General features: G+C 43.8%; 1 protein-coding gene and 1 pseudogene across 2 annotated transcripts in view; one reads left to right on the forward strand and one right to left on the reverse strand.

The window, feature by feature from the left end:
- Positions 1-25,098, forward strand: part of LOC146805565 (serine/threonine-protein phosphatase 2A regulatory subunit B'' subunit beta-like) — a 369,793-nt gene that overhangs the window by 217,937 nt on the left and 126,758 nt on the right. For both annotated transcript variants that reach the window (XM_085622841.1, XM_085622842.1), the window contains exons 4-5: positions 11,672-11,774; positions 15,223-15,297. In XM_085622841.1, coding sequence (XP_085478967.1) covers positions 11,672-11,774; positions 15,223-15,297 — 178 coding nt within the window. The remainder of the gene's footprint in view (positions 1-11,671; positions 11,775-15,222; positions 15,298-25,098) is intronic.
- On the reverse strand, positions 24,465-24,946 carry LOC146805566 (large ribosomal subunit protein P1 pseudogene; annotated as a pseudogene).

The following is a 25,098-nucleotide window of genomic DNA, read 5'->3' on the forward strand; positions in this document are numbered from 1 at the left end:
GCAGGAGCACCACAGGTTACAAAAAGTCCCGTTGTCCTCTCTCACCTACTACAAACCGATATTCCCCTGCTGCAGTGACTTCTTTCCACGTTCACCTACCTTATCTGTTGCCATCTGCTTGCTCAGCCGGGTCTTGTGTGTTTGGCCTTGCCTCTTGTCCCATTATTGTCCATATCCTCGCAGCCCATTGGGGTAGGTCCTGTTCTAAACTGACACATTCTTATTTCCTCTGCCTGCGCCCATTCCACTTGATGTCTCACCCATAAATCTGTATTAGGTGCCCTTTGTTGTTGCCATCTAATCGCAATTCCCCTCCTTAATAGCACCAGTCCCAACCAGATAAATTTATGTTGCATCTTGATGTTTTTGGGCAGTGGCGGCTGGTGCATTATGGAAGTGGTGAGCCCAAAAGCACTATCCAGATCTCTACCTTGGGCTTTGCCATCCCCTGGGCCAGACTTTCACACTACACTCAAGCAGACATGCAACCATACACACAACGACATTCACACAGACATACACATTCAGTCCCCCAGCACACAGACAAACACACACTTAGACTTTCATTCACAAAATCTCACCTGAGACAGGCCCCCGATGTCTAACTCCTTCATATCTCTGCAGCAGCCAGAGGCAGCCCCGCAGGCTTTCACCCAATCAGAAGCTGGAATAGGGTTGAAGGTACAGAGTTAGACCTTTTTTTCTCTATTCCGCCTTCTGATTGGGCAGGTGGGCGTGTAATTGACAAGCCCTAAAGCTCCTTTATCTGACATGCTGCACTCTATTTGACACTAGTGCAGCATGTCAAACCGTGAGATCATTTATTTTCGCGTAAAAGCTTTACTATGCCGAGCAGTAGTGGCAGAGGGTCGATGCCCTTGCTCCCCTAGGTGCAGCCACTACTTTTTTGGGGTTTGGGAATAACTCCTAGATTTACACTTATGAAATGCCTCTATAGTCATTCCCTTAAAAATCGATTTTTGTACCGCTATTCACACCGAAAGGGAAATATCGATCAGGCTGCTGCCTTTGATTCCTTTTTAAGGGCACCAAATCTTAATAATTGGATTTGTTTACTAGAAAATAGTCAGAATGAAGGTTAAGTGTTAACCATTTGTGTTTCTTTTAAATTAACCTTTTTTTACCTTCTACAGTTGACTTGCCTCTTTATTTTTTAAATTCTGGCGTTTTAACGTGTTTTCCTTCCTTGTTTTTTAATTTTTGCATTTTTTTTAAAGGACAAATATGACACATGGATATTAGTGTGCTTTACAAAAGAGAAGAACTGCTTCACACACTGCTCAGGGAGGAGGGAGTCTTCATTTCTTGATCCTCCGTTGATCACTTGTATTCTAGAAGGGCGGTTTACCTCAGCACCATCTATATTATTTGTTTTTAATTTGTGAGCCGGATAGCCTTTCTTGATTATTTTTTTCCTTCTTTCAAAGATGTGTTGGATTCCCATAGCTTGCACCCAAACGGCTGAAGGATAAGGCAGGGCTGCTAAAGGTGCCCCCAAGGCACAGCTGTTAGCTTGATGTGGACAGTGGGTTGCCCATTACGCCACCTGCCCTGTTTTGCCGTTGATGTTTAGTATAGGAGGGACTCCCTTCTGCTATCCATCTGTACCTTGGGGCTTTATTGAAATTTCAGCCTGATGTACCTCCAGGCAGGTTGCAGATAATGGGTGCCAGTTGAGCACTGTCTGTAATTTTGATATGCAACACATGTACAAACAGGGCGCATTGCAAAATTTCTATTCACAGGGGCTCGCAAAACGACATGCCTATTAACAAGGCATGTTGCGACTTGTGCTTACAATGTGGTGAAAGTAAGTGCTGTTTCCTGGCCTTTTTGTTTTATCGTGTCTCCATGTTTTATACTGTTGCCTGGGGCGAAGGCTTGCTGAGTATATCTTATTTAACACAAATATCTGTTTTTCATAATCTTTTGCTAAAGACACTGGTTAAACTGCCAAGGAATGGCACATTTCGAGTGGATATCCTTTGTTTGTTGTAGTTTCTTTTGTTGGTCTCTTTCTAAGGGTCTAGAGCAGTTGCTAGTTTTTTGCCCGCAATCAAAGAACCTACTCCTTCAATTTGCATCAGTGATCATCTTTATCAGCGATTCTCTCTTAAGCAGCAGACTCTCTCCCCATGTTAAAGTACAGAGTTTACCTTTGCTTTTCTTCTCTGTCACCAGTTTAATGCCCTGCTTCAGTGATTTATGTCCGTCTTTTTTGCCTCCATCTAGTTCGCCTTCTTAACTTCGCCTATCAAGGGTTTATATTAGGGGTGGGCGGAATTTGCGAAAGCAACTTTCGCAAATTATCGCGAAAATGTTTAAAAGCTCCGCAAACACGCGGAAATATTGCGAAGATGCGGAAGTTTTTTTCCCGCCCGTTCGCGGTATTTTCTGCGTGTTCGCGGCTCGCCAACTTACCCATGCGGTTGCTTGCGGGCATGATCGCGAGAAGAAAGACGTGATCGCGCGACGCATGACGTTACTGCGTGCGCGAACTGTCGCGAGACAGCGCAAATGGCTACCAACAATCCAACATCTCGTGGAGAACGCGACCGGATCGGGAAAACTTGTCGGCGAACGCGGGGATTCAGGTAAGGCGATCGCGCGCGAGAATGTATTATTTTACAGCGCGAGCAAGAACCAAATTATCGCTAAGCTGCGGAATGCGGAAATTTTGACATTTTCGCGCTCTCCGCGGAACGCGAAAATGTCAAATTATCGCAATTTCCGTGAGCGGAACGGAAATTTAGCCCAGACCTAGTTTATATGTCATTAATGCTCAGTGTGGGGACTTGGTCCTTTTCTGCAAGATCCTGAGTCCAATGGGTCATCGGGTTTGATCTGCAGTATGGGTGTGATGGGATGACACAGGAAATTATTGTGCACTACATTTTGTTCTGCACATTAAGGAGAATTTAAGAAGATGGCTCGTGTCTATATTCTAAAATTATGGCACTTGCTCTGCTAAGGAGGCGTTCGTATTTCTTCATTATACACTCAGTCAAGGTAATCAATATGCAATTGTGCATTTTCTGTGAATAGAGCCAAGTTGAACCCAAAAGGGCAAGAGTGATAGACTAATTATTAAATTAACAACTGGTTAACATGAAAGTACTAGAAATTCACCTTAGCCACATTAATGGGGAGCATGTGAAGTTCACAACCTCCGCATCACCTAGGTAATGTTGGAGACATGAAAGTCTTAACCTCTGCCTTTCTCATGATTTTCTCTTTGAAACATTTTTTCAGAGCTTGAGGGAAGCACTTGCTAGATAGTGAACTGGGGGCGTAATTCATAATTTGTCCGGCTGCCCGTTCCGCCTGGGTGAGGGGGGGAGGAGTAAATTACTCCGTCCCAATGGCAAAGTAACCCGCCAAATTTAACAAGCATTGGCATAGCCAATAGGTCTTGCCTTTGGGACCTTTTAAGTGTTTAGCAAGAGCTATTGGCAATACCAATGTGTTAAAGTTAGGTTGTAGAAAAGTGTGGCTGCTGTCTAGCATATCGAAAAATTGTAATAAATAAAAACAATAAAAATGTGTTGGTTCCTCTGGTCCACTTCGTAAATGGAGACTCTGACATTGTCCTTCTGGCTTCTGCTTATGTTACAGTTCACTGGTGTACATTAGTGTAAAAATTGGTGGTGCAACAGCAAAATTAAATATTGTCTGTTGAAGCGCTCCATTACATTGGATTGTGGCTGTTCTTGCCCAACTCATCCAATTCTGCAGCCAGTGCACATATTTTTAGTCGCCCTCATTGTTTGTTTATTTATTTAATTTATGTATTTTAAACTTATGAAACCTGGCATGACTTTTTCGGTGAACCCCTGAAGCCTACTGCACCTACCATTGGCTTTTCACCTTATCCAGGCCACTGCAATTGTGTGCCGGAAGAGGACCAAATTATGTGGCAGGGTTGCACAAATTATGCAAGGTTAATTATGCAGCATAATTCGGCACATTTTATCATATTTTTACTTCAATACTTGTACACCTGGCAATAGTGTCTGGGGATAGGGTGCACGCTATTAGTTACAATTTAACACCCAAATACAGCAATAAGGAACTTAAAAATGCCAGTCAAATCTAGCGAAAAGCACTCCGGTGCATGCGCAGGAATCCGAGTCGCTATAGGTTTTGTAACTTTTCATCAGTTTGAAACATAAAAATGTGTTTTTATTACAATCTGCAGATGATGGATGACGTGGCAAATGCGGCAAATACAAAATTATGTGAAATTCGCCATGGCAGCAGAATCGCATAATTCCAGTGGCCCTGACCTTACTCACTACCATCCTTTTCAAGGGCAGAGTTAAGGAGGCATAGCTGGGGAGGAAGGGAGAGAAAGGCCCTGACGTGAAAGAGGGGTGCAGACAGGGAACGCAGGGGAAATGAGGGAGGGAGAAAGAAGGAGTAGCAGCGTCTGGGTGTCAGAGAGAGGGCTAGTAGACGGGCGAGGAGAGAGAACAGTACTCTCCCACTGTGACATGGAGAGCAGGAGCGTGGGGTAGTAGATGGGATGTTAGAGGAAGAGGGAGGGAGAATTTGAGAAAGGGATAATTAGTAATAGAGAGACAAAAGAAACAAAAGGGTTAGATTAGATAGAATGAGAGGGAGAACAGTATAAAGTCGATGTGATAGAAAGAGGGAGAAAGGGGTAGCAGAGAGGATGGAGAGAGAGAGAGACAATGAGAGAGAGAGTGAGCGGAGAGGGGTAGATGGGATGGGAGAGAGAGGTATAGATGGTGGATGGCAGGAGCCGCGAGAGAACGAGGACAGAGACTAAAGTGAGGGCACAAAGGAGGACAGAGAAAGAGGGGAGCAGAGAAAAAGAAATGCAGACTGTTACTGTCAAAGGAAGGAAGGACAGACGGGCTAGCGGAGGGGGAGACAGAGGGCAGAGAGAAAGAGAAGAGGGCAGTGAGTGAAGGCGGGGGGTCTGTCAGAGGGAGCCTGGCAGACGAGCTGGGAGAGAGGGTGAGAGGGACGGCAGGATGGGAGAGAGAGGGTGAGAGAGATGACAGGATGGGTGAGAGAGATAGTAGGATGGGAAAGAGTGGGTGAGAGAAATGGCAGGGTGGCAGAGAGAGGGTGAGACAGATAGCAGGATGGGAGAAAGAGGGTGAGAGATGGGAGATGGGGTGAGGGAGACAGCAGGATGGGAGAGGGTGTCAGACAGACAGCGAGGGAGTGTGATGAGGCACTGGCGGACAGGAGCGGGAGAAGCAGTGACGCTTTTACGGACAGAGTGAGGGAAGGAGGGAGAGAGTTGCGGGAGGGAGGAATGGCCGCGATTACTGACACTTCAGGAGAGAGGGCGCGTGAGGAGAGTAGAGAGTGACAATGTCAACAAAGGACGGGAGGGCATGAAGAAAGGAGACGCTTGCAGAGGTGACAGGGAGAGAAGAATAGAGAGACAGCCATTGGGGAAGGGCCAGAGACAGAGGATACTGGGAGAGAAAGGCGACATTGGCAGGGAGAGAGAGCAGTGACGGAAACACAGTTCATTAGACATCAAGGGAAAAGGATGTGAGGTTGGATGGGGTACCAGGTGCGGCCACTGGTTGTGGGGGATGGGGTGGGGGGGGTGCGAGACGAGGTAGAAACAACTCCACAGCCAGTGGCAGAAGATAGGGCCAGGATAGAGGCGAGGAACGAGGGCAAATTGGGTACAAGCAACAGTCCATAATAGGGTGTGAGTGCCAACCCATCCTAAATAACAGACAGCAAGGCCCAGCTGCAGCCCGCCCTGGCCGGGCACGAGCCCCAGGAGAGGGGCCTGCTTGTTTCTGAGAAGTGCTGGTCGTCTCAAATTAAAAGTAATACATCACTCTTGAAAAGTGTTGGTACTCTTCCTCTCAAAATAAAAGTGCTGGTACTCCATAACGGCCCATTTAAAGCACTGGTGGTAGTGAAGAAAAGAAGAGCCACCCACATTGCGGAGAAAAGTTAGATGAGAATTTGACTAAGAGAAGGACACCGGTGTTTTGTGTGCACAAGATTTCCCGCACTGAAAAGTCAGAAAACCTTAGAAAGAAACCAAAAATAAATGTTGATTAATCTCCTAAAAAAGAGTCCTTCGATACGAAGAATATCATAAAATCCTGATTGACATGGCATGAAAATGATGAGGCCCATAAGTTGGTAAGATACCTCAGAGTGTTAAATACTAGTTGCTGACGCTTTCTGGGACCAGCAGGTCTAAAGCCGACATAGAAAATGCAGACTTCCAGCCTCCCAGGGTTAGTCAGGGTTAGAAGCTTCACATTTTGCCGCCCTGACACGTGTTACTGCACTTAAAGAAACTTTGCAGAACGAAGCCACATCTAAAAGAGATTTATTAGTGGTTACTCCTTTGCTCTTTCTTTATTTACAAGACAATAACATAATAAAGAAGATTAATATGAATGTTCATTAAAGGCTACCTAGAATTGTGTTCATCAGAGAGCATTACTGACAGCTCGCAACTATCAGGACCAAAATCGTATCAGATATATAAACTGATTTTATGAGCAATCCAAAAGAAAATGAAGCTTGTGGATTACATTTTGACTGCTGTAGAGGAATAAATAACAGCCCAATCGTTTTTCCTTAACAAGCACAAAAGTGAAAGCAATTTCAAAGCCAAGCAAAGTAACGCGGCTCACTAAGAACATCAAAGCGGCCGCAAAAGTGATCGCAAGCACGGCCAGCGCTGCACTTAATGAGCATGACGAGGAAAGCCAGATGGCGCCTCTGCTCATAAGCGCGCGCCTGCGCATATGCACTCACTCTCTAGGCTGGCCATGGTAGCATTTTTTTAAGCCCTTACTAAAAGTCTTGCCAGACCATCGCATGCGCTGGGTCAGGCAAGACCTAAAAATGACCTCCAAGCAGGCAGCCATTTATAATGCCTTCACAGGAACCTCAGTGGTTCTTGCCAATACATATCGCTGTTTGATGCAGGCCTGCGTCAGCATGATGCAGGCCTGCACCAAACATTATAATTTTTTTATTTTCATAAAGAAAATCCCGAAATGGTATTCTCTTTTTGGGGGAAAAAAAGTAATGCTTCCCTGGCCATGGGAGTCCTCTTCAATGACACAGGGAGCAATATTTGTATTTTACTGTCCCTTACCACCAGGGTTTGCCTTTGAGTCGACGGGCCGCCAGACAGGTTTGACTATGGTGGTGACAGAGTAGTCACTGCATATGCAAACCAATGGTCTGCCCACATTTAAATCGGGCGGGCGTACCATTATGTTGGCGGCAACGGAGTATACATACGCCCAACATATAAATTAGGCCCTAAATTCGACACAGGATCTAAGAAAGCAGATTTTTAGAGTGAGGAGGCGCCTTTTTGCGTGCCACTTAATAGTGATTTGATTTGTCTAGAGGCAAAGAAGTCAATAAATCTGTTAAGATCTATTGGGAGGTGGACGGACTATTACCTTACATTTCACATCTGCCAAATCAAAAGCTTAGACAAGAGATTTAAAATGTTCAGATAGTTTCATAACCCTTTGCATTCAATCCCAGAAACAGCAATGATACTAATAAAATATAATAGGAATTGTTGTGCTTCAGGTGGGAAAGGTTTTAAAGCACATGATGTTTAATTGCAAGTTTTCTATGGGATTTACAGCGTTGCTTTTTACAACCTGACTTAACTCCGTACAGAATCAGAACACTGGTCGCAACTACATTTGTTTTAGTAGATATGTACTTTGTAGTTGTGGTATGTGCAATAGGACGATTCTTAAAGAGTGTAAATAGTGCAATTTTTTTTATAATGTATTTAATTTCCTGCGTTTAGGTTTTATGCAATGGTTTTAAATTTGTTGTTAGTACATTTCGTGTGTTTGACAGACTGATGGTCAAAATAAGCTAATTTTGGAATCTTAATCTGAATATGTTGAAATGCTTTGCTGATAATAAGAATGACTGTTAAGTAGATCATTGCTTTTTATCTCCAGCTTCATAAGGTATCTCAGAATCTCCTGCCACCATGCTGCCTAGTTGTATTTCACCCCTTTGAGTTCTGATGGTGCAACATGGTGGCTACCAGCCAAACGTAGGCCTTGGAATTAGTCATCCTCAGCCTGCCCTGCTTCAGTGCCCAAGCTTATGCTTCTCTCCAGGCTACCACCTGACTGACCAGCTACTGTATGCCTAGGCCTTGGCCACACTTCATGCTGGGTACCACCATCTTTTCCTGATTCTGCAGTTCAGTCCTTAAATGGTTATGGTCTTTTTTGTGTCACAGCTGTAGGCAGTGATGATTGCACACTTTTATGTATTTCCGCTAATTTGACTCAAGGTTCCACACTGTCTTCTAATTTATTCAGTATAGACTGGACCCCTTCATTCCCATGTCTTTAATTTTTAGGTCTCGGCTCTAGACAGTGCATGCACTGTCTCAAAAGAGACATGTTGTATCTACTTTGTGGGCTTCAGTCTGTCCGTAGGCTTTCCATTTGGTGGCTCCATCGTCGCTGTTCTATTCTTTCTCTCCATTTGTCCAAGGCATGCATGCGTCATGCCTCTTCCTGTGTTTAGCCCTCCCCGAGAGCAGGGACCAGTTACTACTATCCATCCATGTCGCTCATTTAATGACCATTTTAGGAACTTCTTGTTTCTTTCTTTATCAACCCTTGTCAGGTGCACTTGTGTTTTCTCTTGCTCCAAATGCCGTTATAATCAGGGCTGTAAATCATATTGTTATCTGGTCACATTGCTGAGCATTCAAAGACCGAGATCAAATGTCAGATGCTGTTTTCACAGGGCGCCTGTTCGTGCCCCGACCCCCTCCCGTTTCAATACTTGTTGTAAAATTAGCGAACATCTCGGCGTGGAGATGAACAGCCTGCTGGCTCTCACGTTCCTCCAGCTGTTGCTTCTCATCCCATGAGAGCTTAAAGTAGGACTTCCAGTGGCGATTCTTCTTCAAAGACCAGCGCCAATGCTTTTTGTTTTTGTCACTTTTTGCCATTACGAAGTGCAGCAGGCACGCTGCCATCACACCCATTGCCGGAAGGGGGCACACCATCACCCTTGCATGTCCTGCTATTAGACAGCGCTGCAAGATCGCTACGCCTCTCATCGTCACTAGGCGGCTTTCTTTGCTTCTCCAGTCCCCTTCCCACCTGCTGCGTGCACCCCAACATGTTGAGAGTGGCTCAAAAGACTCTGCCCGCACACTATCTCCTCTATTGTAGTCTCGTTGTTGCCTCATGCTCTGATCTCCGTGGAAGATCTCGTCTAGCTGCTGCGCTCTATAGCATTCCCGCTGCTGTTCCTTCGATTCTTCTTTATGGCAGTATTCTTCCTGTGTCATTCTTCTCTATGGCAGTTTGCACCAGGACTCTCTTCTCTATAGCAGTCTTGCACTTGCCTTTCGCTGCAATGCCACCCACCGTCCACATCCATTTGAGACGCATGTGCATTGTCTCCTACACCTGCGCTCACAGGGGAAGTGCTTCATGGGGTGATACCACTGATGGTGTTGATGTCCGTGATTACCCAAAGGAGTAACTGCGCACCAGCTGGGGGCGCTTGGGATCTGCATCTGCATGGGAAGCACTTACCATCAGGGCCATGCAATGCTGAAACACATTAAAATTGACAAAGCTAATAGATCTCACATTGCTGAATCCTATTGGGTTTGCCAATGCTTGTTACTCCTTCTATATAGGTAATATCCATAGAGATTACCAGTCTGGATAGGAATCTGGGTATGACCATGACAACATTTAACAATTGCATGCCAATCTTTGGCATGTGGATGAGTCCAGCTGACTGGATTTAAACTCTGAGAATACTTAAATAATTTTAGATGGTCCTGACGGCTCAGTGGAATAATGCTTCTTCTGCATGTATCTGTGTTTAACTTCATGGTCACTGGTTCAAATTCCAAAGATCCAGTCAGCTTCCTCCCACAATTGATAAACTGAGCGCAAGTTAATTGGGTAACCATAAACTTCTGCTATATAGCACCAAGGAAACCCTTGGGGAGAACGAATATTTTACAAAGGCACGTTATGCTATGTAAGGTGACCGTATTTGTATAGTGTGAACTTAGCCAAGTGTCAGCAGAGCTCTGTCCAGGCTCTGAGGGAAAGGTACCATCAAAGAGCGATAGGAGACAGCTGTATTCTGTGAGTGAAGGTGGATCAAATGCTTCCTTGTGATGTACTGTTCTTTCAAGAGATGTGTCAACAGCTGTTTCCAAATTGTAGCTGGATTGGGGCGGACCTGATTCTGGTGTTTTTGCACTTTTTTTGTCTCCAGTATGATGATGTCCTGGCTACGGGGTGCCTGGAGCCACCGGAAATCAGCCAGATAGGTGGTGGTGCCGGTTGTGATGGCTTTGTTGATAGTTATGTTGGGTATCGTCCACTGCAGCGACATGGTTGACCCCATGGTTACAGTCAATCTTTCTTTCCTTTCGAAAGTGATAAAAATGACTACCTTTTTAGTTGATGATCAATAAATATCTGTTAGGAAAGCCAAAAGACCAATTTGGGGTTGTGGAAGATTTGCTCTGCAAGTAGACATGTCATGTAATTGTCATGATTTGTTGATAAAGCACTCCTGGCTGCTGGAATTCCACTTTTAAGTCTGTTGTTTTATGAAGTTCCCTTACTCGATAAACATAACATCTAGATTGGATGCCCAGTTCTCTTGAAAAGTAGGTATGTTAGACTTTCTTCTGTGTTAACGAATATTGCTATTTCCATACTATAGACATTGGAGAAGACGTGTTTTTAAACAAATTCTGAGACACTAAAAACACCCTGCACATCAGGGCTTTAAAGAGTAAAACTAGAGTCTGTACTGCCGTTCTGTTTGCAGTTTGCCAGTGGCAGTGGGAATTGCCAAAACTTCTAGTGGTTTTAAATGTATACAAAATACCGACCCCAGGTTACTTAAGAAAGTAATGTGAAATGACAGGCAGTTATTGAGGATGGGTGTACAACTTAAGTCTAGGAAGGACTTTCAAGATAGGAACGTATAATAAATTAACATACAATGAATTTATGATAAATTAACATACAATGAGTTTAAATAGAAATAATCGCCTAGTCAGAGCTTTTTCTAAACATTTCTCATAGCCCTATCATCCCGGACTTGCAACAGACATCTTTGTTCTCACAGATATGCTACTATTTTTGTTCTCCAGAGCTGATTTGTTAGCAATTGAGGTCCTGATTATGTGTGGTTTAAACATTGGTCCAGATGAACTAGAGTAGAGTTGAAGACTAGGCCTGGATGAAATTTAAATTACACTGGAGAATTTGTAAAATTTCTCAGAACTTCAATTTATACGACTTTTCGTAAAATGTCAGCCGTATAAGACTGGTTTGTAACAAAAATGTCTCGCCCAGAGAAACGTTTTTTTTTTTTTTAACTTCAATTTATCCCCGTATATGAAAAAAATCATGCAACATTATGAGAAACTACATTTCGAACTAAATGCATAATTTTGCAACAAATATTACACCATTTTGCACATCCCTATTGAGGACCTGCTGGTGTAGAAGTCTGACGTTGACTATATTTAAAGATTGCTTTAGCCAGGAAAGCAACCGTACAGTATAAGAGGCAATTTAAAATATTATTATACTATGCAAATACTCCTTCTTTTGGGTTTACTTTACAGGATCCTTCAGACCTGTTATGACGATGCAGCAAAGTTCCTGCAGCTTCTCGCCAAGCCTGGGTGCAGCTATTTGGAGCAGGAAGACTTCATTCCTTTTTTGCAGGTCAGACACAACATAATTTCAATCAATCATTTGGGATTTATAAAGCACGACTAATCACCCTATAGGGTATCTAAGCATTTGCAGGCCCCAAAAGCTTATTTGAATAGCCAGGTCTTGAGGGCCATTCGGAATTCCAAAAGTGAGGTGATGGTCTGGAGGTGTGTGGGGAGACTGTTCCAGGTCTTTGCTGCGATGTGGGAGAAGGAGGTTAATGTAAGCGGGTCCTTGGTTGTGTAGAGCCTTGTTTGCGTGGGTCTGCAGCTTTTTTTGGCATCTCTTCTGTACAGGGAGCCAGTGGAGTTTCCTGAGGTGGGCTATGATGTGGGTTGTCAGGGAAGGCCGAGGATGAGTCTGGCTGTGGCGTTCTGTAAAGTCTGAAGTCTCTATGGAAGGTGAGCAGCAGTTCCTATGTAGAGGGCATTGCCCCAGTCCATTCGGCTGGGGATGAGGGCTTGTGTCATGGTGCTTCTCGTGTGTAGGGGTAGCCACTTAAAGATCTTGTGTAGCATGCGCAGAGTGAGAAAGAAGGCGGCTGTGATTTCATGGTGAGCTTCTTGTCAATGATTATTCCGATTGTTCTGACATGGTATGACGGAGTGAGTGTGGGTCCTATGTCTGATGGCCACCAGGAGTCGTTCCATGTGTTGCTTCTGTTGCCAAAGATCAGTACTTTCAGCTTGTCTGTGTTTCAATGTTTTAAGCAAGCTGTACAGGTCTTTCTATATTACACTGTTTGAACCATAGGAGAAAAAGTTTCCCATACGTATTGCTGCATCGTCCTGTGGAGATCAGCGAAGTATCAATGTTGCACTTGTATTTTTCAATTTGTAATGCAATAGGCCTTTTACACTTTGGATAGAAATCAGAGTTTTGGGTCAGTTGTCTAGTGGGTTGCCAAGTCGATTGTCCAAAACTATACGCTTTTTCTTCCTGTACACCAATTTCACTGTTGGCATTCTGGTTGTATTTATCCATAGCCTGAAATAACAGCTCATTGGGCTCCTCATTTAATCGGGGAGTATGTTAGTATTTAAATTGCTGTCTGTTGTCACTATAACTACTCCATCTACAAGGCTCTTGGCTCCAAGGGCTCTTGGGGGACGGAGTTGTAGTCTAGTAGATCTGCTTAAAATGGATCTATTGTCATCATTGGGCTTGTGGCTGCTACCAGCCTAGTACTCACAATGGCTTGAGCAGTAGGTGCATCTGAGATGGTGGGTGGAGCCATTCTTCTGGCTAGCATCAGCGACATTTTTTATTAGCCTCTCGTTTGTGGGCCAGCTAAGGGGGCTTAATTTTGGCCATTGAAGTGGCTACTTGAACCACTTTGTGACCCTTTCCGTTCTCCAGCTGTATATTGGTTGCATCTCTCAAATATTAGCTATGCGTTATTTTGCAGTATGACTCAAGAGAACCCCCATTTCCCCCCAATCTCCGCTGCACACTTTTAACCCCATATATTTGACCATCGGAGCAAAGTTAAAATTTGTGTGTACCAGACGTGGTTCTACTTGGTTCATCAGAGCTCTGGCACATCAATCAGTATAATTTAACTATTCAAAAAATAACTAGTGTCTCAGAGGTTTGTGGAACATACTACATCTTGGCAACTAGAAAGAAAGGCTGAGTTAGGATTCCTATTCAGGAGAGCTTTAAGCTACCGATAATGACAGTTTAGTAACACTCAGTAGCTCAGTGGAAGCATTTAAGGGGAGCAGCAAAGGGATTTTATCAGAGAATTCAAGGTAGGGAATACAACACAGTATTTAGAATTTGTTTTTGGTGGGGGTTGGGAGGAGAGAACAATGGACAACCTCCTAACCAGAAGAAGGAGCACTTAAATGAACACAGAGTGCACACGACTAAGCATTACTAACCATCAAACTGATCTTGTACTATCAGAATAGGCAGATTTTTCACAACGATGCCTATGAGCTCAACTCTGTTTATGATACCACAACCCTATTTCTTTAAAGTAGGTCACCTTCCACTAGCTCTCCCGACTACCTACTGGCTCTTTTTATTACCCTCCATCCTCCTGAAGTTCCCCTTAGATGCCATTGGTAAAAGAGGTGAACCACCCTCTTGCCTTACTCTGGCCCTTCCTCTTGAGGGGTTTTTCAGGTAGTGCATACAGTCGCCCAAGTCTCAGGTTAATTAAACATCTGAAAGGGGGAACAGGAGTATATACCTGTTCATCTTGCAGATCGAGGCCTTCTACTGTATTCTGAAAAAACACCATTGTCATAACTCAGGATATGGGAACAGTGAGTGGAATGAGAAGTGAAAAATAGGCATGCTACCAGTACTGATATCAAGCATGTGCCTTCTGTATGCTAGCGTCTATGCATCAGGCTGCTTCTGTGATGAGACAGCATGAATGCCAGCTACTGATCACGATAGAGAAGTCCAAACCTGCATTTAAATAGGACATGTATAGGTCTGATTGACATTATCATCATTACTGACGTCTAAGGAAGATTCCTGTGCAACATATATGTAGTCTGTATTTGCAAGGTTCTGTAGCCTTTGTGGTAGTCATGCTGTCTCAGCCTCTTAGATCTGTATATCCTGAGAGATAACTCAATTGTCTACTTCCAGAAATTGTGATTTCTGTGCATGTTTACATGTCCCACATTGCCTTTTCCATCTTACAGTCATAATGTACAACTGTGAAAATACTTGAAATGAACAGTATGCAAAATTAAAAGTAAGTGGAAGGTTGAATGAAAAATGAACAAAGCCCATACTCAGATAATTTGAACAGCCTGTTATACCTGTCACTTTTAAAGTCGTATTTTCTGAATATTATGCTGAAAACCTCAACTTGTTAACCCCATATTTTTTTTAATAAAGTTTTATGAATGGGTGAATCATCCAACACGTGGACAGTCTGGCTTGCTTGATCCACCATGAAGTTATTAACCTATTGCATGCGTGTTCCTTCAAAGTTGCATGTAAAACCTGTGGCTTTTTAGCCAATGCATTTTAAAATAATACTGTAAAATGCATGATTAGACCCTCTTATTTCACAACTTTCCTTATGGCAGGACCCCCTTCATCTTCCCATTGGGAACATTAGGTATGCGTGCAGCAGTTCTAGGTAGTTACTCCCATTCATTCAAGTTCACCTGTCAACACTAATGCCTTTTAATTATAAAGGATGATATGGAAGCAAAGTGGAGGTATATTATTTATGCATTCCTTTTGAATTACTGTGGTCCTCTTCTGATGCTGATGAAAGACTAGTCTATAGCCCTGCATCAGTAGAGGACCATAGTAATGTCTATGGAGCAGAGTGGTTATCATAACTCAAGGACTAACATTACTCAGAGGTGTAATTTAAGTTTCCCACCTGCTCACTATGGCGTAGAATGTATATGTTTTATTTCTGTTCTTCTAAATTATACATTTTTGTTGATTTAATTGTCCTTTATTGTCCGTTTAGGATTTGGTGAACAGTCATCCCCATTTAACATTTTTAAAAGAAGCATCTGAATTTCATTCTCGCTACATTACTACAGTAAGTGCATCACTGGCGAATAATTTCTTTCTTAAATATAATGGCGATGTACAAATGGAAATGGTTTAAATGTTATGGGGAGAAACCCCCCAAAAAGTAGTTTTTTGTTGGTTTAGCACAAGCACATTCTCTATTTCACAATGATTGAAACACTTTTTTAATAAGAGTCTGAAAAATCTGGTTCTGATGGATACTTTTCACTGCAGATTGGGCACAATAAATGTCCCTCAGGTGCCAGACCAGATCCAGAGACTTTTTGTGCTCCTGCTTGCAGCTGGGTGAAGTTGTCCAGCTCTTTGTTCTTCCATACTGTCCCAGAAGAGGCGCATATAATAAGTGCCGCCTAAGCGCACTGTTGTCAGTTTTATTTTTTATTTTGTCATTTGGCACTTCTACCAACGCAGATCTGGAGCCCCACTCCCAAATTTGTTGTTCTTCCGGCAACTTCTAAACTTTCAGTACAGTGTGCTACGGAACAATGTCTTCGCGGAAAACAGCAGGATTCAAACCGTGTGGCAACTGCATAGAAAAGATGTTCTTAAAATATCCGCACACGGTGTGTCTAGTGCCTAGGCTCAGGACACGAGTCTAAGTTGAGTGAAAGTGCCCCTTCATGCATCCAAAGGCAATTTGAGACCCGGAAGCAAAGCTATATGTTAAACGCAAGGAAGTTGCGACCTCCGCGTAGGTCCCTCTCCCATTCCAAGTCACTGGCCCGGACTTATCTTAGTCACTGGGCCATTCCTGCAACTATTACATCCCTTGCTGAAAGTACTCTGGTAAGCCCAGGTCCAAATCAAGCATAAAAAGCTATCCCTCCACATTGGTTCCAAGAAAAAGGTGCGAGGGTACAAAGATAGGAGTCACGCTGGTTGAGGTAGTTAGTCACTGAGCCGATTCCTCAACTGACCCCAATGTGCCCTGAGTTTCCCCGGTCGTCAGCAGCCTGCAGCAGATTAAGCCTTCTAGTAGGCCATCTTGCAGATTTTCAGTGTGCTTCTTGCTCCCTCTGACATGCCTTTGGGCCATAAGGAACCGCTGGGGACTCCACAGATCCCTCCATGGCACCCTCTGTCCTCTTGAGCCCGACATACCGGACCTCTACTGGCTCCAATATAGACTTCACTCAGGCCCAACAATCCAAGCTTATTCCCACTACAGTGGCTCCTGAGGATGATCTGTTGCCGATGACCTTGTCGGACTTTGAACCAGCATCGGCCCGAACTTGACCAGTTACGCACTATGAAATTACAAAAGTGCAACTGATTATCATGCAGCCTGATTCTGACTGTGCTTCCACCGCATCACAGTCATCAGCTGAATCTCCATTATCTTTTTGGTTCTGACTCTGACCATATGCCAGAGCAGGGTGCACCCCAAGATGATGATAATGGTAAGGGGGTTGGCTTGCTTCCACTTCATTACAGTAATGATTCCTTATACCTTGATTTACAAAATGGCAATGGGCTTGACTCCTCTCTTAAGACAGAACCTGACAGGCTACACAGGCCACCCATAGAGTTAGAGAAATCCTGCAACTCAGGCCAGCGACATCTGAGCGGTTACTTCCATTTAAAGACATCCACACAGATACTCTAATGGCTGCTTGGTTGAAACCATGTTCTTTCCCACCTGTTGACAGGCAGTTGGCCAGGCGATATATGCCGGTGCTTGTTGAGCAGGATTTTGTCACCAAGCACCCTACTTCAGAGAGCCTTTTTATGCAAGCCTTGTCCAGTAAAGCAAATTCATTTCTCACTTCCTCAAGATCAATAAACTATACTTTTTTGTGATGTTATATGACCACCAAACCTAAAACAATAAGCGCTTCATATCTGATTGGACATCAGGATGCATAGAGCAATATCTCTTGCAAAGGTATTCACAAATACCATAATTATTAAGCACTAATGGCAGCCTCAGGAAACCTTATTTGGTGATAAATCTAAGGACATTGCAGCCTGGACTGATGCACTATTCTTTTAATCTTGGTCCCACAGAATACCAAAATCTCTTATTGGAAAAAACGTAGTATCTGATGTTACCATAACATGAAACAGGAGATACACATAATCGTGTATGAGCATAGTAAGTTCATGATCAAATCCTCAGATGCTTCCATCATATCTTCAACACATTGTATGATTCCCTGAATGCCCCAAAATCATCTTCAATGAATCGAGGCTACCCTTTGCAACTAAGACCTACTGCTGGAGACCCCAAGACAGAGCAACCCCAATGTATCCCCCGTGCATCCTGTGTTTTTTGACCCTTTTGCACCCCGTGTTCACTCAGCCTTCAAAGTGCTAATCAATTTCACTTCAGTACAGTGAAAGTTCAATTAACCCACAAGAAAAGTAAAGCATGGGCAACAGCGGTGTAAGCTTTGTGTGGTAAAAGTGAAAGATTAATTGTGAAGGATATAAGCATTAGCTACTTTTATCCATGTCCTAATTCTTCTGTGTGTTGTTCAGACTTGTGGGATTTATTTCATAACTGTTACTACACGTTTCATAACAGTATCTTTAAATTTGTAAATCTACTGTGCCCGTAAAACAATGTTACACGTTTTAATTAATTTGTTTATAAATCTTCTACTTTTTCTATATGATGCATTACAAATGCAAATAAAAGCACTTATCACTTGCAGCGCTTCTGCTACTACAGTGTCAGCGTGTGTTGATTCATATAGAATCCCTCCTTCTCCACTAATCCATTATATACACGCTTCCATGTATACATTAAAACCAAAACCATTACCTTTATTAGAGCACTTTCAACTCAACCACTGGACGCTGTCCGTTTTACTTTATGTATAAATAAATACATGGAAATACAAATTGATTGGTAAACCAGTTCTTATCTATGCTGTATTTTATTCTGTATACCACTAGTTACTAGTAGCTATTTCAAGATGAGATTGGTCTCACAGTGCTTATGACCGATATATTCCATCCACAGGTAGCTGTGAGGATAATATAATCTTAACAAGCTAGAAAGATCTGAAGTGGAGGTCATAAAGGGACGACCCCTGCCATATTCTAAATCAAAATATGCCGTCACTATAATAAAATGATTAATCTATCCTTGGTTGTGGAACATGTTTGAAAGCTGATAGTTGCAGATGTCATTAGTGTGGTCTCCATTAGGATCCCTATCTCCCTAGCCTAACTGAGCCGGTTTTGGATCCGTTGTATTTGGTCATGCAGAATGACAATTCTTCTGAACTTGACACGAAAATCTAGATTTTTTTTATAAGGGCACTGAGGCTAGCATTATGCGGTCACACCTTTAATGAATACCACACCTCACTCAACTTTAAAGATTGACAACATGAAACAACAAAAGCTTCTAACCGTAGAGTGTCCACATCCATCATCTCTTCTTCAAAAGTCGCCCTCATTGACTGGTCCAAGACCAATATATCATCCTAGAAATCTTCTTTTTAGTTAAAACTCTTCACATACCTTCATTTTCTATCTCTTTTGTCCTTCTCATTTCATGAAAATATCACCGTTTAACTTCTACTCTGGCCCAAAGGTGATAAAACAACACTTCTCCATTTATATCACAAACATTCTTCAGTATGAACAATCCAACCATCGTCCAACTTCTTTTTTTGTTTCTTAGACCTTTTCTTGAATCAGAAGGTAGAGGGAGCACCGTCTCCACATCCCCCCGGGTCTTCCACACATTGCCTCCTTACGACTGAATTGGTCTCTTGCTGTTCATACACACTTAACTTCTTTTGGTCCTTCAAAGTCCTCCTCAGCATTTTACAGAATTCATAAGAGCATGGACAATGAGAAGCAGGAAGGCAAACAATACAAGACAAGGAGCTTGAGGATCTATTTGGGACTTCTTTCTTCCATAAGTGGTACACATCACAATAAGGGGTGCCATTTTGCGGTTGAAAAAGTATTTTTTCTCACAGGAAACAGAAAAAAACACACCGGCTGTCTCTAAAGACATCCAGCAAAAGTACCTTTTGAAAGGTTTGGAATGGGTTCCAAATGAAACAAAACACCCCAAAAGGTCAAGCTCAGTCCTCCATGCTCCAATCGGAAGGAGCCGTAAAGAGGAACTGAATCTAATGATTGGATACTGGAAATTGTTCTTCCTTAAAGGTCGCTCCCATTTTGAAATGCCTATACACTACAAACGTTTTCAGATCTCGCAAATATATGACTGGCAACCAGCGCTATTCTTTCTGCTCTGCTAAAAATTATATTATTCTGTCTTCTGATATTCTCACGGTAGCTCTCTCCTCCAGCATCTGCTGTACCTCCAGGCATATCTTATCCATGGATCCAATGTTATCTCCTACCATCCCTGAAAAAAAACTGGTTTAATCTTCCTCCCACCTTTATATGGGAAAACCCAGAAAAATTATCCATATTCACATTGGCTATTTACTTGCACTTGAGCTCTACCTGTGCCATGTCGGCCTCTCGCTGTTCTCTTCTGGCGTAAAATCCAGTTGACTGCCTAAATGCCACAATACCCCACTCTTCCTTATGGCTGGTAGTGGGACCTATGAAAACCCTTGCTGGGATGGTGCACCTCCCTCCCAGCTGTTCCAAAAGTACTGATTGATTAATCTGTGTCAAAATTACCTTTCGCCTCTCAGTTATTAAAGCTGTACTGGCATTCCCTAATATACCGATTGTTCTTGACTCCATCATCCGAGCTAAGTAACATCTACTGATAATTCTTTTCACTGAGCTTCGTCAACTATATTGAGTATTCTCCCCAGTATTCTATTGGCCACCACTCTGTACTGGGAGGATGGAAAATGGTGCCAGGATTAAACATCTTGTTTTCTTGCAAGTCCCTTACTATAACCTTCGCAGTCCTGCTGTCTCCTTCTTCCATAAACTCATTCTGTGATTGCCAGTGTCCAAATCGTATATTTTCTCATCATACCCCATCTCCTTGTTATTCCTTCACTTAATCCAAACTCATCATTGGGATAGATCTGCTTCTTCAGGCTTCTTTTATGCAGATTTCGAAATCCTTAACTAATGAAACTAAAGGTTGCAGTAGTGTTATTTCGCTTATCTCACTAAACAAAATCATCAGTCCATTAACCTTCCACAAGCAACAATCATCCATTGCTAATTGAAAGTAAAAGATCCTAAACTTCTGAGGCGCAGCATTCAAAAGAGGAAGACTGTTGAAGGAATTAAGAGTTAAGAGATGTGGGCATTCTAGTGTTGGAGGGTTTGTTTGTTCTATGTTGGTAAAGCTTTAAAGTTGCTGTCAGGTGTGAAATTATTGAAGGTAGTTGATAATAATAGCCTTCGGTCTTTACATAAAATCACAAGGTGCTGCAGTCTGTCATCTACGTCCGCACACAGATAAATGGATCTTGCTGCCTTATTAATCGTCTTTGCTGAGTTTGGCAGTATCGCTCCTGTGTTAGCTCAGTGAGTTAAACATCTGATACGATCTGTTGCTAACAAATTTGAGTCTTGCCCAGGACAACACCGCTTTCCATCCTCCTGAGATTTGGTAAATTGACAACCATTAAAATGGGAAATAGCAGCACCTTTTATGTATTTCATTGAGAAGGAGTAGAAGTGTGGTTTTAAGCAAGTATTAAAGCTAAATTATTAGTACTATGCCAGCCAAGACAGTGATCTTATTTTATGTGAAGCTAGGCAACCTCTACATAGTGTGGGAAAAATGATGCTCTGGGATGCTGCTCTGAGTTATTGCCCGTGACTGAGAGTAATTTAAGCATTCAGCCATCATTTTGTTCTTATTGCGAAAGTCAGCATAGGCCCTTTGGTCTTTCTCTGTCCCAGTCAGTGGAGCGGGCACACTAATGAGTAGCAGTATACAATGGCTTATCGTGGGCAGAGAGAATGGTTGGGAGCCCTTCGGGACACTCGGGCAGCTTCCCTGCACATTCCCACTGCAGCTAGCTTTTCCTGGCCCACTCCTCATTCTGGACACTGAAGCTGGGCCTTTCGTCAGATGGCTCCTGAGGGATAAGTTGCTCCTTCTCAGCAGGCAGGCAGGCTCCCAGGTCTCAGGCAGATCCACAGCTCTCCAATATGATGTGCAGATTTAAGATGCTATCCCCTCACCTCTGGGAAACAACCTGGCTATCAGCGATACCAGCCCTTGGTCACTGAGTACCATGCAGATTGCTCTTGTCCTTGGTCAGTGAAGAAGCTTGGAAATTAATGCAATGTGAAAGTTTAGGTCCCACTTTTTGTCACAGTTTCCGTACAGGAGATGTGGATCCACTATCTAAAATACAGAAACAGTTTTTACATTTTTTATTTTTTGGCTGCAGTACCGAGACATTTCTGGTAAGAGGATGGCTATCTCAGTGGGGAATGAGGAGGATGGCTCCAATAGGAGGAGTACTCTTAACATGAGCACGATAATGGTGAATCTTTGCCCCTGGCTGTGGTCTGCCTTTTTGGATGGGCCACTCCAGGAGAAGACAAAAGAACCAGGCCCTGTCCAGAAACATCTCCCTTTCTAGCAACTGAATTTGCTGATTCATCTCCAGCTTTTCCACCGTCAACCAAATGTCAGTGCTCAGGAAGGTCTATTAAGAAAAACCCCGCAAAAACATTACAATGAATTTCTAAAGGCTTCTCTGGTGCCATCCTCCCATGCTGCCTTCAGCTCTGGAATGCAGGCAAACACTCCCACTGTCTGGGGAGGCTTTTGCACACCCTCCATCTTGTGCCATGTCAAAACAGGGCATTCCAAAATGGATCCCACTGGTTTTAGCATTCCCACAATCGCAAACATCATGGAGGCCTTCCACCACTCACCGTACGCGTACTTGACATATATGCAGGGCTGGCAGCGCAGAGTATGACATGTAAGTGGAACATTGCACGAGCAGCCTGTAGGCTTTGTGCTCTGAGTTTGAACAGGTAGAAAACCCTGTCTAGTACTATGGATTTAAAAAAATGTCTGCTACCCCCAAGGCTCAAAGAACGTGTCTAAATGGCACAGATGATAGGTTTGTGTCCCCTAGGTAGTGCGCCTTTGGCACTTGTTAGTCCTGGCATCCTTGCCAAGGTTTACCCCCTAGCGTTTTGCCTTCAACCCTCCTGTTAGCTGACTTTGTTTTACTGGCTTTAGGACTCTATGCACTTTACCACTGCTAACCAGTTTTAAAGTGCTCTCTCTTTTAAACATGGTACAATGAGCTTATACATAATTGGCATATTTAATTTACTTGTAAGCCCCTAGTAAAGAGGCACTACCTGTGCTCAAGTCCTGTAAATTAAATGCTACTAGTGGGCTTACAGCACTGATTGTGCCACCCACTCAAGTAGCGCTTTAAACATGTCTCAGGCCGGTCATTGCAGCCTCTGTGGTGTGTGTGTGTGCCTTTTTAAACTGTCATTTTTTTACGTGGCAAAATAAACCTTTTGCCAGGCCCAAACCTTGCATTTTAATACATATAAGTCACCCCTAGGATAGGCCCTGGACATCCTGGAGGGAAGGGTGAAATGTATTTTTAAAGTTGGACTTGTACTTTTAATTTTTACTTCCTGGTAGGGAAAAACTCCTAAATTAATTTTCATTACTACAAGTCCTACCACTCCCATAGGATAACATTGGCGTTACCTTATTACTTTTAATAAGCTGTAATTTCCAAATGGTAACACTTCACTAGTTCATGTTTGGCGTCTTTGGAATTGTAATGAAATATCCAAACTTGTGGTTAAGTCGGATTTTAGATTACAATTTTGAAAATGACACTTCTAGAAATATGGTATTTTCCTCCTTTGGCCATTTGGTGCCTGCAGCCTGTCTCTGGGTCACATGACTGGGTATAGCTGCCAACTGGGCTTTCTGTATTCCTCCTAGACAGCCACACACAATAGAGAACTAAGGTGTGCCTGAATGGGTCATCACTGGCAGGATGGGAGAGGAGAGCTGAGCACAGCCCTACTTACACTTGAATAGGCTGTATCCTGCTTCCACACAAAGGGCTTCATATATCCTGTAGTTAGTCTGGAGACAGGACCAGGAAGGCAGGGCACCTGTGAACGTTAAAAGCCTACCTCTGGAAACTTCTCCCCACGTCAAAGGCACAACTTGGTATAAATACTGGACCTCAGACACCAACTCTTCAGTACACTTCTAGACCTGTGGATGCTCTACCAGCAAGAAGGACTGCCGTGCTGCTGAAAAGGACTGCCGTGCTGCTGAAAAGGACTGCCACGCTGCTGAAAAGGACTGCCACGCTGCTGAAAAGGACTGCCACGCTGCTGAAAAGGACTGCCACGCTGCTGAAAAGGACTGCCACGCTGCTGAAAAGGACTGCCACCCTGAAGGGACTGCTGCCCTTCTGTGTTGACCTGCTGCCTGCTACCCTCTTGCCTTGGTGTGAAGAACTGGACCTGTATTTCTTGAACCCAGAAGCCCAGAGTGACTCTAAAGACTGGTTGGCTGGCCTCCTGATCTGAAACCTCAGGGACATAACAGGCTTCCAACAACCCTGCACTTTGAAACGGCCATCTGGTTCCAACGGAAAAGACGCATCTCTTCTGCTGCCCGGCGCAACCCCGAACAGAACCAATGCATCACCGCTGCTGCGTGGATTGGACGTGTTGCATACCTGCATTGCCCCCACCGACTCTTCGGAACCGCCGTTGCTCAACGCATCCTCGGCGCAGGCTTGCAGCTCCTCTGAACCAAAGCATAGCCCTGACTGCGCAATGCATCCTCAGTGCCTGATTTTGCACCGCAAGCCTTCATCCAGGGGATCCCCAACGGCACAGGACCTTGTATCGCAGCCTTGCCACATCTTGAAACCAATGCATCGCCTCGGCTGTACGACACATCTTCAGTGCGGATCCTCGCAACGCTCCGCATGGTACTTTGTTCCGTGGGCGTAAATGGGTCCCTGTAGCTGCCTGTGGTCCATTGGGGTCAACCTGAACTTGTGACTTTGTCTCCGACTAACGTGACCAGATATCCACAATTGGCACTTTGTGCTTTTTGGAGTTATTTTCACTAAATTCTTTAAGATTGCATATCTAGTTCTACTGATTGGATTCTTGTCATTTTTGTCTTGTTTTCTTCATTAAAAAAATCATCTTTTATTCTAGCTTGGTGTGGGATCCCTTTTTGTTTGGGGCTTTCCCTTTATTATTATTAATTTTTTTTTTCAACTTTATTAAAAGTCTGATTAATGTCCATTTAGTCAAAAAGACCAATGCCCATGTCATCATCAGATTCTTCAGACTCTCCCTTCTTTTCCTCCTCTTTCTTCTTTTCCTTAGCAGGAGGAGCAGCAGTTGTTGCAGTAGCTGAAGCACCAGCTGCCGGGGCACCTCCACCACCGGCTCCTACATTGCAGATCAGGCTTCCGATGTCAATAAGAGCCTTTGGAAAGAGACCAGGCCAGAAAGGTTCCACCGTCACTCCTGCCGCCTTAATTAGGGCATTGATTTTGTCCTCCGTGACGGGCCCGTCGTCGCCGTGGAGGATAAGAGCAGCGTAAATACAAGACAGCTCGGATACTGAGGCCATGGCGTCAAAGTCTGGGTCGCTCTGGGGGGCGCCTGTAGGGATTACAAGGTGCTCGGTTCTTCTTCGGAAGCTAAGGCTGTTTTGGAGCGTACTTCAATCCAGCGACTAGCACCCTCTAATCCACACATCCACCCTTTATTATTTTTTTAACCCCTTCCACGCGCGGCAAATTCCGCCGCGAGGCGGGGCTGGGGGGCGTGGCGCCCAGGTACTCAGGACGGCTCCCAGCCGTCATAAATCACGGTGGGCGTGTGCTCATGACGGCTGGGAGTCGTCTGA

This window comes from Triturus cristatus, chromosome 8 (genome assembly GCF_964204655.1).
Source record: "Triturus cristatus chromosome 8, aTriCri1.1, whole genome shotgun sequence".
NCBI lineage: Eukaryota > Metazoa > Chordata > Amphibia > Caudata > Salamandridae > Triturus > Triturus cristatus.